Genomic DNA, 16584 nt, shown 5'->3' on the forward strand with positions numbered 1-16584 from the left:
TCCAATTTTAAATATACCAATTATTTTTCTACTTGCCAGGAAGTATTAAAAATAAGAACCAGAAAACATTTTCTGGAAGAGATTGGATTATCTTAGGGTTTGGAACTGTGTCATCTGTGTTGCTCCCACTCTGTCACCTCCGTCACACATGATATGTAATTGAGTAGGCATGGCTATGTACCAATGAAACTTATAAAACCAGGTAGAGGACTGGATTTGGCCCATAGGTGATGGTCTTAACACACAGATCCAAGAAGCTCAATAAACTCCCATAATTCCGAGAAGCACAAGAAACATGAGAAAATATGATAAAATGCTTGTATCCAATAATAAAGAAAAAATTTTTAAAACCAAAAAGAGAAGAAAGACTCATTTTACATAAGGATGAAGGTAACAGCAATTTCACATCAAAACAATGCAAACAAGAAAAAAATGAAAAATATTGAAAGAAAACAATCAATCTCAAATTTTAAAGAAATAAAACCATTAGCCAAGTGCTACAGTTTGAATACTGGTAGTGTATCCCAAAGGTCCTTGATCTCAGGGTAGCTTTACTGGGAAGTACTGTGGACTTTCAGGAGGTAGACTTTGTGGGAAGTCTTTAGGTCCTTGTAAGGAGCATGCCCTTGAAGGGGGTGGCTGTAGGACCCTGTATCATTCTCTCTCCTTCTCTCTGCTTCCTGGCTCAAGATGTAAGCACTGTGCTCTGGCATGTGCTTCCTGTCATTGTCATCCAGTTCCTATAGCAGTGCCTAAAGCTTTGGTGTAACTCAATCTTGGACCTGGAACCTTCAGAATCATAAACTAAATAAACATTTCATCTTTATAATTTCCTCAGGTATTATATTATATTATATTATTATAGTAACACAAAGTTAATAGACCATATAAAAACAACTTCAAACATGAATTGAAGGAAGGATTTTTCATACATACAAAAGCTGAGTTAAGGGGCTGGGGTTATCACTCAGTGGTAGAGTGTTTGCCCAGCATCTGTGAGTCACTGGGTTCGATCCTCAGCACCACATGAAAATGAATAAATAAAAGTAGTATGTCCATCTACAACTAAAAATAACTAACAAGCAAAAAGCTGAGTTATTGTCAATAGATTTGCTCTACAAGAAATGTTAAAAGGAAGTCTTCAGACAGAAGGAAAATCATAACAGATAATATGATTCTACACAAAAGACAGAAAATCACTGAAAATGATAATTGCCTGGGTAAGATAAGACATTTTTCTATTTAAATTTTTAAAAATAATGATTGTTTAAGCAAGATATGAATAATATCATAAAGAACTTATAAAAATAAGTAAAATTAACATGTATGTGAAGAATATTCCAAAACTTAGGAGGAAAGAGATGAAAATATACTATTTTTTAATAATATATGTGAAGTAGCATATCACTTCAAAGTAAATTATAACCTAACAACAAATATTATACATTCAAATGGAACTTCTAAAATAAGAAAGCAAAGATTTATAACAAATAAGTGATCAAAGAAAATAAAATAGGACTCATGAAAATTAATTAATCCAGAAGAAGACAGGAAAAGAAGAATGAAAAAATTATACATAAGACAAAATAGAAAATGGCAAGATGGTGGGTGTGAACCTAATCAAATAAAAATGTACATTCGATGTAAATGATCCATCCAGTTAAAAGGCACACACCAGTTTGGATAATAAAGCAAGTTTTCAAGCTCTCTCCAATAAACATTGAAATATAAATAAACAAGTATATAAAAAGTAAAAGAAGTTGAAATAATTATATTACTAGCAACATGGATTTTAGGGCAAAGAATACTATCAGAAATAATAAGTCATTTCATAAAGACAAAGGGGTCTTTCAAGAGAATGTGACAACCTCCAACAGGATTATGCCTAACATCAGCTTCAAAATACATAAAACTACTAGAACTTCAAAGGGAAACAAATAAATCTACAACATGGTTGGAGATTTTAATACCTCTCAATAGAACAAGTGGACAGAAAAGTCTGTAAAGACAGAAAAGTTTTGAATGACATTATATACTTTACCTCATCAATTCATTTTTTAAGAGAAGATGAAAGATAAGATTATTTTGAGCCAAAACCAAGTCTTAAATGTTTTGGCTCAAAATAGCCAAACTCTCTCCTTTTTTTAAAGGCTTATACTAGGTTCTAGGTTTTTGTTTTTTTAGCTTCACTAATTATTGAGATGTACAGTTATGTTTACTCAAAATTGATAAAAGTGTGTGACATTCCTCTTGCAGCCTAGAAACATCCCCTTTAACACCCCTCCCACTCCCACCTCCCCACACTGTATCTCAGCTTCTGTGATCTCAGGAAGTAATCTCTTGGAGTCACCAGGTCCTCTTCTGTCCTTTCCCTCACTCAGCATGCCTCCTGAAAGTGGTGCAAACTCTGTGAGGCCACACACATGGCACCTTGCTTGTTTTTCACATGACTTTCTTTTTTGTTTCTGTTTTCCATTTCTCATTTACTGTTATTTCTATTGTTTCAAAGTTAGCTCTCTAAACTGGCAGGAAGATGACAGCAAATGCAACATTCTTGTGTTTTAAATAATTTTCCCCCTAAAGCATCAGAAAGGGAAGAGGATCAAAGGTATGTTTGGAGTCAGGTTGAGATGGAAAACCTGTAATAAATTTTTCTTTACCTTTGTGTTAAACATTTCCCCTGTCTGAAAAACTGTGTAGAGTTGTGGATACTCCAGGAGGCTCTTTTGACTGCAACATTTCTCAAAGATTCCCAGAGTTAAAGGTGGTAATGAAGTGAAAATCTACATAGATAATAAGGATTTGTTAAAAATGACTTTTAGTCTATAAGTGAGTTTATCAATATCAACATCTTTGCTTTGACAATATGTTTTATGATTATTAAGATTTCATCTTGGGGGAAGCTGGGTGAATGATACACAGAACTTTCAACTATTGTTGCAACTTTTGATATGTCTTAAATTGCATAAAAAGAAGTTATTTACAAAGGAGCTATTATTATTGAGTCACATAAATTCTGGTCTATCAAAAACTATGACATAATTTTTCAGATTGATTCAATGTTTTGATTCAATACATTATAATTATGCACACTGTGCTTTTTGCACACAAAATTTACACACTTTGCCGTGTTTATGAGAATAAAATGAATGAATCAAGTATCTAGCTATTTAAATAACAGCCATAATGGCTACAAAAATCTAGTAATAATGTCATCTAACTCCTACATGAGAACTAGCTATTCACTTACCAGGAGTTTGCAAATAGATTGGACTAAACAAAAAATAATTTTACAAGAATTCTTTATCTTAATTGTTATCAGAAATAAGGTTTCCCATTCATTTTATCTTTGAATATTTACCATTATTCTAGGAACTATATTAAATTAAATAGAAAGCATTATATTATATGGAAAGTGGGGAAGGAGAGAGAGAAAAGGGAGTAAAGAGGACAAAAAATGAGAGAAGGAAAGAAAAATGTGTTTAAAAAAATGGAAGTACATGAGCCATACTCACTCTCTGGTTTTTGTTTTTGGTACTGGAGATTGACTCAGGGGGTGCTCTACCACTGAGTGACAGGCCTAGTCCTTTTTTATGTTTATTTTGAGACAGGGTCTTGCTAAGTTGCTGAGGCTGGTCTTGAATGTGCAATCTTCCTGCCTTGGCCTCCTGAAGTCCCTGGGATTATAAACAGGGCCTCTGCACCTAGTTGAACTATGTTTTTTAAATTCTTGTTTTCTGTAATACCTTTATGGTTTTGGCAGCAAGGTAAAGCTACATCATAAGTGAGTTGGGTTGTTTCCTCCTCTTTTCTGGAAAACTTTGGTCTAAATTTGTTAATATTTCTGGAATTATTTTTGTTTAAGTAGGAAGATTTTTAACTAAAACTTCAAAAATTTTCATAGGCATGGATCATTTTGTTCTTCAATGACATTTAGTAGTTTGCATCCTTGAAGGAATTTATCCAGTGGGCTGGGGCTATAGTTCAGTTGGTAGGGTTTTTGCCTTTGATCTCTAGCACCAAAAATAAAGGGGGGGGGGAATTTATCCATTTAATCAAGAAATGTGTTAATTTCACCTAATATGTAATAATAATTTGTTAAAATATTTGCTTACTTTGTATTTATTATCTGTAGAGTCTATAGTAAAAATTCTTCTTTTGTATGTGTTACTGTTAATTGGTATCTTTTTTATTTATTTTATTTTTATTTGATTCATTTGGTCAGTTTGTCTAGGGATTTATCAGCCTAATGACCTTTTCTAGCAGTCAGTTTGGTTTTCTGTCTTGTTTGTCTGCCTTACTTTCATTTGACTCAGGCATTTTCTTTGTTACTTATTTTGCTGTGCTTATTTTGGGCTTCATTTCTTCTTCTTTTTTCTAGTTTCTTTAGGATGATTCTTGGTTCACTGATTTTAGGCTCTTATTTTCAATATAAGCTTTTAAAAATGTATATACTCCTCTATGCATTCATTGTGTTAGCAATATCTTGTACAAATTGAAAATCTGTGTGTTCTTTTTTTTTTTCTGTTAAATTATCTTCTAATTTCTCCAGTGATTTCTTCTGTGATCTATGGTGCATTTAGAAGGGTGTTCTTTTTAGATAGATGGGTATTTTATAATATATTGCTGCTTTTGATTTCTACTTTAAATCCATTGTGGTCAAAGAACATATTAACTCTTATTGCCCAGTATGTGATTTATTTGGTGAATCTTTCACCAAAGTAATTCACTATGTTAACAGATTCAAAAGGAAGAAGCACACAGTTATTCCACTAGGTGAACAATGTGAAAGAGCTTCCTCAAAAATACTGCAGCTGTATATGGGGTAAAAGCGGGAGTTCATAATCCACTTGAATCAAACCGTGTAATATGATGTATTAAGAACCATGTAGTGTTATGAACGACCAATAAAAAAAAATAAAATAAAATAAAAAAAAAATACTGCAGCTGAATGGTAAAATAATAATGAAAGTGTGCCCTTAAGATCAGAAGCAAAATAAGAGTGTGTGCTATTACCTCTTGGAAAAAAAAATATAGATTCTGCTATTGTGGTTGGGTGTTTTCTATAAATGTCAATTTGGTCAAGTTAGTTATAATGTTGTTCAAAACCTCTCTGCACTTTCTGAAGTTTTATATATAGTTTATATCAATTTAAAAAAGAGTTTTAAATCTCCAACTGTATGTGTGAATTTATTTAATTTGCCATTTAATTATATCCATTTCTTAATTTCTAATCAGTTGCTAATATGCTACTTTAATAGTGATTACATATTTAGAATTATTTTAATCCTTTTATCATTAAGAAATGCACATCTTTGTCATTAGACCATTTCTTGTTCTACAGTCTGCTATTCTGATTTCTACAGCTACTCTAGTTATTACAGTTTGGATATGAAGTGTCCCCCGGAGACCCATGTGTTTTCCAATGTAAGAGTGAGTGGATTTCCAATGGGAAGTGAGTGGATCATGAGTGCCCTGACCACATCGGTGAGTTAATCCATTCATAGCTGAATGGACTCCTAGGAGGTAGTAGAAATTGTGGAAAGGGACCTGGTTGAAGGGAGTGGGTCCTTGGGGCATGCCCTTGGGGACTACATCCTGACCCTTGCCTCTTCCCCCACCGCTCTCTACTTCCTGGCTGCCATGAGCTGAGCAGCTGCTCTCATTTGCTATGTCCTTCTATAGTGATGTTCTGCTTAATCTCAGGTCCAAAGTGCTGAAGCCTGCTGACCATGAGCCAATATAAATCTTTCCTCCTTTTGTATTAAGAACTATGTAATGTTTTGAACGACCAATAATAAAAAAAAAAAAAACTTTCCTCCTTTAAGTTGTTTATTCCAGGCATTTTGGTCATAGACGGACGACTAATGCACCAGCTTTCTTTTATTAGTATTTACATAGTAAAATTTTTTTTTCAATTTTTCCCTTTTGTGTCTTTATGTGTGAAGGTTTCTTGTAGAAATCATATAGTTTTGTATTAATTTTAAATCCAATATGACAGTCTGCTTTTTAATTAGCATGTTTAGGCCACTTGTGATTATAAATATGTTGGATTTTAAATCTTCCTATTTGTTTTGTGTTTGTTGCATTCATTCTTTTACCTCATTTCCTGAATTCTTTTTCATTAATCATTTTTAATTTTTGTCTCCATTACAGTCTTATTATCTATACCTTTTATTAGGTATCCATTAAGGTTTACATTATACATGAGGAATATATCACAAAATTCAAATACTATTGTACTTTAACTCCTCACTTGTTCTCTTTGCTATACTTGTCATGTATTTTAACTCTATCTAATTGATAAGCTCTAAATTATTAGTTGGGTTTTAAACAAACCATTTAATCAATTAAAGAGATTGAGAGTACCAAAATTTCCCACATTTCCCACCATAATCAATATTTTCTGATGCACTTCAATTCTTTGTAGAAATCCAAATTTTTGTATATTTTCCTCTTGCTTAAATAACTTAATATTTAAGGCATACAGGGTCTTCTGGTGATGAATTCCCTATTTTCTGAATGTGTATAGATTTTAATTTCACCTTAATTTTCTAAAGACATTTTTGCTGGGTATAGAATTCTAGATTAATATAGATTAATCAGAACGTTAAAGTTATTCTATTGTTTTATGCGTAGTCTATGAGGTTGCTAACGTGAGGTCTGCTTTTATTTTTACATTTGTACTCTGTATGTAGTGTTTGTTTTTTATCTGGCTGCCTTTTATAATATTCTTGTAGTCACTGGTTTTCAGCCATTTGATTGTGAAGAACATACATGTACTTTTTGTTTAGGCTTATTCTTTGTGAAATTTGTTGATATTCTTACATCTCTGTGTTTATAATGTTCACAAAATCATGACATGTTCAATCAATATTTCTTGAAACATTTTTCTGCACCCTCTTTTGAAGCTCTAAATATAAGAAGGTCAAGAGTTCCTGACATTCTTCCTGAGCACAATATGTTTCTGACCACATTTTTTTCCATATCTTTTACTCTGTCCTTCCTATTGACATGTCTTCATATTTATTGATCATGTTCTGAGGTTTGTAATCTAATATTAATTTTTCCATATATATTTTTTCATTTTAGATAGTGTATCTTTCATCTCATGAAATTCTATTTGGTTCTTTTCTACATCTTTTATCTTTCTCATTATATTCATGTTTTCCTTTATATCCTTGAACATGTTTATAAAATTCATAGTAATTGTTTTAAGGTTTTTGCCTACTAATTCCATTTCTGAATTAGTCTTTATTGATGTATTTTTCACCTAATTATTGAAAGCTGAATATTACAAACATGTTGTTGGGAGCTGAAGTGCTGGTGTTTGTCACCTAAATATTGTGTCTGTGTTCTTTTTCTTCTGGTTGTTGTTGTTTGGTTGTTATTTAAACCAGGAATTAAACCCAGAGGTGCTTAACTACTAAGCATCATCCACAGCTCTTTTTTATTATATATTTATTTATTTATTTATTTTTAAAGAGACAGAGAGAGAGGGAGGAGAGAAAAATTTTAATATTTATTTTTTTAGTTTTCAGCAGACACAACATCTTTGTTTGTGGTGTCGAGGATCGAACCCCGGCGAGGGCGCTACCACTTGAGCCACATCCCCAGCCCCTTATTATATATTTATTTTGAGATGTTGTCTCACTAAATTGCTTAGGGCCTCATTAAGTTGCTGAGATTGGCCTTAAACTTGTTATCCTCTAGCCTCAGCCTCCTGAGGCACTGGGATTAAACTTGTTATCCTCTAGCCTCAGCCTCCTGAGGCACTGGGATTATAGTCATATGTCACCACCCTCAGCTCTTTTGCCTGTGTTCTGAAATATAGGGGACTGATTATATGTTGTAAAATATGTAAGTTTTGTAATTGGAGGTTCAGCATAATTTCTACAATAGGACAAATTCACCCTTACGATTCAAAGTGGCCTGTATGAGGAATTTACCTAAGATCCTATGTAAAAGGAGGTCTTCCCATTCTGGCTGATAAGAATACAGATTATTCCCAGCCCTGAATGAGCTCCAAGAACTATTTTGGCCTTTCTGGTAGTTCTTTCCCCAACTTTGCATATACTTTTTTCAGTGCATGTATGAACCAGTTCTACACTGAAGGGGATCCTCTGCGGTTCTTCAGACACATTCTCTCTTGTCTCTCTCTCTCTCTAGTTTTCTTTTTCTTTTTTTAATTGTCAATGGATCTTTTTATTGATTCATTTGTATGTGGTGCTGAGGATCCCACCCAGGGTCTTGCACATGCCAGGCAAGCGCTCTACTACTGGGCAACAACCCCAGCCCCTCTAGTTTTCTTTTCTGTCATTCTGCCAGGCAAATCTTGGCTACCTTGGTCTGCTGAACTCCAACCTTTGTGTCTTCATTCAGGAGGACCCCTGGACTTTCTTTTCTTTCATTTTGCTTTGGGTTTGTCTTCCTTCACTGTGGCTGGGAAGTAAGACTTCTCCCAGAGACAACACCATCAGTCGGCCTGCTGCCCAAAGTCTGAAAATTTTGTTTTATACATTTTATCTGATATGCTAATTTTTTGTTTGTTTTAATTTTTCTCATAATAGTATAGTTTTTGGAATAGTTGGTCATACATGGGTAGAAGTAATACATGACCTCTAGAAATAGTATGACAATTGATGTAATTATAAAATAAACAAACAGAGTGTATCTATCTCTGGCACTGTGGTCTCGAGCTTTATTTTTTTTTTATTGTTGGTTGTTCAAAACATTACATAGTTCTTGATATATCATATTTCACACTTTGATTCAAGCGGGTTATGAACTCCCTTATCCTATCTGTAAAGTGAATGTGAATTGGGATGAGACTTAGGAAGTCAATGGATAGTCACGTCATCCACTTACTGCTTGCTAGAACCAAATTACATCTATGTTTCCTATTATAAAAATATAAGATTCCACTGATCAGTATCTGAGGCTTGTACATTGATAGTGATTTTTCTAGGAGAGAGGAGAGATTCTGTCACTCTCTTCACCACTATGGAACCTTTAATGAAGGTTGATTAGTATTATCCTCTGTAATCAAGAGTCTAATAAAGACAACTGTGTGTATAGCCTCATTGCTGCTGTACTCTTGCCAAATCCATCTAGCTATGGGCATCAATACAAATTAATTATTCACAGAGCTAGACATTTTTATATTATTGGACAGTCAATGTTTTCTGTCCAGTGACATCTGCCTGTGCTGTTTCTGAATTCAAGCTCCTAGAAGACAGAATATCAGAGGTTATAGCACATAATACACAGTGATTACTATAATTCCGTACAAGAGAGGCATCATGTTATACTTGCTGGAAACCTAATTTCTAATCATCAAAGTCTTAAGATGAAATAACAATACAAAAAGAAAAAAGGGAAAAGGTAATGTGGCTACTTTTGACTTCCAAATGATTTAAGTGACTCAAAGGATTCTTTTTTAAATTTTAGAAAATTTGATTATAACAGAAAATATATACTATAAAACAAGATAAAATTTATTATTTAGTACAAACACGTGATATATTTTTCATAATAGTTTTTAAGCAGTTTGTTTAAAAGCACATGGAATTACAATATAAACACACACATACACATAAATGCAAATGTAGGTAAACCTAAACTTTATGTATTAATTGGAATGGGTATAGATAAAGTTTAGTAATTTTCACTTGGCTTAAAAGCAGGAAAACTTTGCTTAGGTATAGAGTAAAAAAGTTGCATATGTTTTATGTAATAATAACACATTTGGTACACATTTCACATACTTACTCTAAAATAATCTGCCGGGATTGAAAGTACATGTGAAGAGTTTGAACTTCTGTATGACTTGTCATGGCAAGGAAGGCCCTAAAGATGTATTTGTCCTGAGTGCTAAGTACCCAGATGACTGACTTAGAAATTCTTGAAGTTATGCATGCTATCAGAGAGAGGAAGAGGATGCTTACCACATTGTACAAGCTGATGCACCAATGCTCAAATATAATCTGCCCAGAGAATCCATTAACAAAGGAGAACCAAAGCTGGAAGAGAGGGAAGTTAAATGAAGCATTTCATCAATGTTGACCTAAATATATCCATATATTGAAAAGAAGTGACACAGAAGAGGGACCCTTTCTCTGGCACAGCTGCTAGAGGAAAATCACTTAGGGGACCATACAGATGTCCTTTAATAAACTATGAATTGTAAACACCAATCCTTAATGATGTTAAAAATATTGATGTATTTAGTAACTAATGGCATACATCTTTATACTAAGATACAAACTTCTCGCAAAAGTCCAGATTTTTATTACAGAAAATCTTAAATCAAGTAACAAAGTTTACTTTGTAACAAGTAATAAATTGTATGCCTTCTATGGGAATAGTTACAAAAAATATACTCTGTAAATCTTAGTATGTCAATAATAATAACAAGAATACATGGGATTTTAATAAAGCAAACATTGCGATGTTACTTCAAATGCATAGACATATTTAATCCTCATAGAAATACTTTAAAGTAGTTATTATTATTATTACTGACAATTTAGGAATTTTGAAAAGTGAGGTTTAGTGAGATTAAATTGTTCACTCAGGTTACACAGTTAGTAAGTGGCAAAGATGGGATTGAAACGTAGATCCATATAACTCATGCTCATTCTCTTAAAAGCAACATTAGGGGTGATTTGTTAAAATATATCAGGAGTTTTAAGACTATATAATTACCATCATACATTAGAAAAAATTCTTCTTTAGTCACATTTCATTGTTTGATATTATAAAAACAAAGCCCAATTCCCTTTTTTCAATGATAAGAGGTGATCTTTACATTCATGGAATTTATTTTATTATTGACTGACAAAATAATTGTACATATTTATGAGTACAGTGTGATGTTCTGATACAGGTATACATTGTAAAATTAATAAAACAAGTTTTTTTCCCCCAAGATGGAGGAATAGAGAAGGTCACTTTCTTGGCTTCTTTGTGACATGAAAAAAAAAAAAAAAGGGTGGGGGGACTTTACCAGGATTTAATTCTGGACATTCAAAGCAGATCAGGGACTTAGGAGGTTGGATAAAATAAAATAAGGAAGAAATCCGCAGCACCACAGCTGCTTCTATAGCTGGAGGCATGAGCTAGAGAAGTCCCTCCATGAGCAAAGTGGAGGGATAAGGGAATTAAAGGAACCTGCATTTTTAGGAGGGCTGAGGGGTTTGCAAATACAAAGATCAGAGATCAAAGACACTGACCAACTAAACTGAAAGATGTGCTGCACAATATCCGTGTGCAGGAAAGAAGCCATGCCTCTCCAGGCTGCCTACAGAGGACAGAGTCAGAAACCGTTTTGCAGTCATAGCTCAGGGGCTGGCATCTGGGGGAGCCAATTCCTGGCAAACATGAGTACGGCCCAAAATACAGGCCCAGAAAACTCACACTGCAAGACATGGAGTGTGCCTAAGTGACCAGAAGAAAATCAAACATGGAGAGGGGTTTACACAGGGATTACACAGTAATACAGATTGTATAGATCCCCCTGTTCCCCCTACCCACCCCACTCATCCCCACCCCACCTCCAATCCAGCCACTTGTAGGACCAGTTGGAAGAGACATGTCTGGCTGGGAATTCGAAAGGGGGTGGGGCAGAAGAGTTTGGAGGCTTAACTCAAGACCAGGAAAGGGGAGGGGTTCCTGCAGGTGATGAAGGAGACTAAGAATTGCCTCTACCACTGCAGGAATGGAACCCAGAGGGGAATCGCTGGGGTGCACTCTTCAGGATGGACTGGCAAATGTTGGGCCCTGGAGGTGAGCTGATTTAAAATTTTCAGACCAATCACCATTCAACAAAAACCCTGGAGCCTACCTAAGCCTAAACCCTACCTCTAGGAGCACCACCTAGGGATTTCTTCTCAAACTCTAGCAACCCCACCCTGAGGGTGTAGCAAGCATCACACTCCAGCCCACCTAACCTAACACTGCTGAGAAGGGAAACTGAGTAGAAACAATTCTTTAACTTTTCATTGAGATTTTTTTTTAATTTTTATTTATTCTTTTTTTCTCTGTTTAATTGTTACCTGAATGGTTCAGGGACAAACACACACACACACACACACACATATACTTGTTTTTGTGTTTTGTGTTTTTTTTCCCCTCATTTCTATCATTTTCAAAGCCAGTTATTTTTCATGGATCAGTATTTTTAGGACTAGGATAGTTGGTTAGTATATTTTGGTTTTGTTTTATATTCTTTTATATTAATTTTTTAATTTTTACTTTATACATATTTTTTCTCACTTATATGTTTCCCTCAATTGTATTTTTCTCTTCTGCTAATAGCCAATCTCTATTATTCTCTCTTTTATTCTTCCTTTAATTTTTTACTTCTATTCTCTCTCCTCCTCCCTCATAATCATTACTTCCTACATCATTTTTGTTCTCTTCTTGTCCATTCAAAATTCTAAACCTATTTGCAAACTTACTGTTTTTACTGTGGGCAATAACTGATGGTATAATTTCTGTTTATTTTGACAATTAGCATTAAAGATGTCACAGCATGAAATATTTGATGTAATGCTGTGTATTGTTTGTGTTGGTTGTTGTTATTATTTGTCTCCCCCTAAACGGTGAGGTTTTAGAAACTTTCAGGGATGCTTTAAGTCCACAGGGTAAAAACTCTACTGCCTCAGATCCATACTGTTAGATGGCTGGGCACACAAACAAGATGAAAAAGCCAGGGAATAATTCAATCCAAACAAACCAAGATACTTCAATCATAGAACCCATGTATACCACAATGGAAGAAATGTCAGAGAAGGAGTTTAGAATGTTCAGAGTTAAACTGATCTGTGAAGTAAAGGATGATATAGAGTGAAATCAGAGAGAAAATACACAAAGTGAGAGATCACTTCAATAAAGAGATAGAGATTCTAAAAAAAAAAAATCAAGCAGAAATCCTGGAAATGAAGGAATCAATAAACCAAATTAAAAATTCAACAAAAAGCATCATCAGCAGACTATACCACTTGAAAAACAAAGTTTTAGGCAATAAAGACACGTTTATATTTTTAAAATGAACTTGACCATGGCAAAAATTTGTTAAGAGATCATGAGTAGAAATTCTAAGCAATATGGGATTATATAAAAAGACCAAATATAGGATTTGTTGGGGCAGATGAAGGCTCAGAGATACAAATCAAAGGAATGCAGAATCTTTTCAATGAAATAATATCAGAAAATTTCCCAAATCTAAAGAATGAAATGGAAAATCCAATACAAGAGACCCCCAATGTACAAAATTTATAACAGATCCACATCAAGCCACATTATAATGAAAATGCCTAGTATATAGAACAAAGATAGAATTTTCAAATCTGTGAGAGAAAAGTATTAGATTACAAGGGGAAATCAATTCAGATCTCAGTTGATTTCTCAACCCAGACCCTCAAAACTAGGAGGTCCTGGAATAACATATACCAATCTCTGAAAGAAAATGGATGCCAACCCAGAATCCTATATCCAGCAAAATTAAGCTTCAGATTTGATGATGAAATAAAAATCTTACATGATAAACAAAATTTAAAAGAATTCACAACTAGAAAGCCTACACTACAGAATATTTTCAACAAAATATTCCATGAAGATGAAATTTTTTTAAAAAAGTGAAAACCAGCAAAGGGGGGAACTACACTAAAGGAATAGTCAATCAAAGGAGAAACCAATTCAAATTAAAAATTAGAAATAAACTAAAATGGGAATACAAATTGTATCTCAATAATTACCTTGAATGTTAACAGCCTAAACTCATCATTCAAATGACACAGACTGGTATACTGCATTAAAAACAAGACCCAACAATATGCTATCTCGAAGAGACTCACCTCATAGTCAAAGACATCCACAGACAGAAGGTGAAAGGATGGGAAAAAACATATAACTCACATGGATTGTGTAAGCAAACAGGAATTTCTTCCTCATATCAGATAAAGTAGACTTCAAGCCAAAGTTAATCAGAAGGGACAAAGAGGGCCATTTTGTATTACTTAAGGGAATTATACATCAACAAGACAAAACAATCATAAATATTTATTCCCCAAACAGTGAAGCATCTATGTACATCAGACAAGCCCTTCTCAATTTCAAGAACCAAACAGGCCACAACACAACAATACTGGGTGACTTTAACACATGTCTTTCCCTATTGAATAGATCCTCAAAACAAACAAACAAACAAAAAAAAACTATAGAACTAAATCATACAATCAATAATTTAGATTTAACAGACATAATAGAATATTTCATCCATCTATGAGCAAATATACTTTCTTCTCAGCAGCACATGGATCCTTCTCTAAAAGAGACCATATCTTATGCCAAAAACCAACTCTTAGCAAATACAAAAAAATATATAGAGATATTACTCTGCATTCTATCAGATCATAATGGAATGAAATTAGAAATAAATGATAGAAAAAAGTAGAAGGTACTCTAACAACTGGAGACTAAATAATACTCTATTAAATAATGAATGATGTTAAGAAACCATGAACAGAACTTCCAATAATTATGGGATAACATAAAAAGACCAAATTTGAGATATATAAGGACAGATGAAGGCATGGAGAGACAAACCAAAGTAATACACAATATTTTCAATGAAATAAAATCAGAAAATTTCCTAAATCTAAAGAATGAGATTGAAAATAAAATACAGGAGGCTTACAGGATCCCAATATACAAAACAATAACAGACTCACACCAAGACACATTATTATAAAAATGCCTCCCATACAGAATAAGATAGAATTTTAAAGGCTGCCAGAGAAAACAACAAATCACATTTTACAGAAACCAATCCAGATCTCAACAGATTTCTCAAACCAAACCCAAAAAGCTAGGAGGTATTGGAATAAAATAAACCAAACTCTGAAAGAAAATGGATGCCAGCCAAGAATACTATGCTCAGAAAAATTAAGCTTCAGAATTGACAATGAAATAAAACTCTTCCATAATAAAAAAAAGCTAAAAGAATTCACAACTAGAAAGCTTGTACTACGAAACATACTCAATAAAATATTCCATGGAGAAGGAATAAAAAATAAAGTGAAAACCAGCTAAGGGAGGAACTACACTAGAAGAATAGTCAATCAAAGGAGAAACTAAATCAAATTAAAAACCAGAAATGAATTACACTGTCAGGGAATAAAAATCATTTCTCAACAGTGACATTGAATATAAATGGCCTAAACTCATCAATCAAAATACTGGCAGATTGGATTTAAAAACAGGACCCAGCGATATGCTACCTCCAAGAGACTCACTTCATAGGCAAAGATGTCCACAAACTGAAGTTAAAAGGATGGGGAAAGACATATCATCCACATGGATCTCATAAACAAGCAGGGGTCTCTATTCTCATATCAGAGAAAGTGGAGTTTAAGCCAAAGTTAATCAGAAGAGATAAAGAAGGTCATTTCATGGGAGGGGAGGGGAGGGGGGATAGTAGGGGATAGGAAAAGTAGCAGAATACAACAATTACTAATTGGGCATTATGTAAAAATGTGGATGTGTAACCGACGTGATTCTGCAGTCTGCATTTGGGGTAAAATTGGGAGTTCATAACCCACTTCAATCTAATGTATGAAATATGATATGTCATGAGCTTTGCAATGTTGTGAACAACCAATAAAAAAAAAGAAGGTCATTTCATACTACTTATGGGAATCATTACATCAACAAGACTTAACAATTATAAATATTTATGCCCTAAACAATGGAGCATCTATGTACATCAAACAAATCTGTCTCAATTTCAAAAATCAAATAATCCACAACACAATAATACTTTAACACACCTCTCCATCACTGGATAGATCCTCCAAATAAAATCTAAATAAAGAAGTTACAGAACTAAAAAAATACAATTAATAATTTAGACTTAACAGACATGTATAGAATATTTCATCCAATATGAAATACACTTTCTTCCAAGCAGCACAGTGATCCTTCTCTAAAAGAGAAGATATCTTAAGCCACAAAGAATCTCTTAGAAAATACAAAAAAAAAATGGAGATTATACCTTGCACTCTATCAGATCATAATAGGATGAAATTTGAAACCAATGATAAAATAACACATAGAAGCTACTCTAACACCTAGAGATTACATAATATGCTATTAAATGACAAAACTGATTAGAAGAACAAATCAAGGATAAAATTTTAAAAGTACTTAGAGGTAAATAAGAATAGCAGCACAACATATCAAAGTCTCTTGAGACATTATGAAGGCAGTGCTATGAGGAAAGTTCATTGTATTGAGCTCATTCATTAAAAGAATAGGAAGACATCCAATAAATGACCTAACATTACATCTCAAAGCCTAGAAAAAACCAAAAAAAAACAAATCAACACAAAAAGCAGTAGAAGACAGGAAATTATTAAAATCAGAGCCAAAATAATGAAATTGGAACAAAACAAAACAAAATTCAAAAAAATCAATGAAACAAAAAGTTGTTTCTTTAAAAAAATTAACAATATTGATAAATCCTTTGCTAACCTAATGAAGAGAAAGAGAAAAAACTATAATTACTAATATTCATGATGA

At 33.5% G+C, this 16584-nt stretch overlaps 1 protein-coding gene across 1 annotated transcript in view; it reads right to left on the reverse strand.

Moving 5' to 3' along the window:
- LOC113199600 (phospholipid-transporting ATPase IB-like) overlaps nucleotides 1-16584 on the reverse strand; it is a 165202-nt gene that overhangs the window by 46393 nt on the left and 102225 nt on the right. Inside the window, exons 25-26 of the mRNA XM_077795482.1 lie at nucleotides 9948-10022; nucleotides 2661-2783 (exon numbers count right to left, since the gene is read on the reverse strand). Coding sequence (XP_077651608.1) covers nucleotides 2661-2783; nucleotides 9948-10022 — 198 coding nt within the window. The remainder of the gene's footprint in view (nucleotides 1-2660; nucleotides 2784-9947; nucleotides 10023-16584) is intronic.

This window comes from Urocitellus parryii, chromosome 2 (genome assembly GCF_045843805.1).
Source record: "Urocitellus parryii isolate mUroPar1 chromosome 2, mUroPar1.hap1, whole genome shotgun sequence".
Lineage (NCBI taxonomy): Eukaryota > Metazoa > Chordata > Mammalia > Rodentia > Sciuridae > Urocitellus > Urocitellus parryii.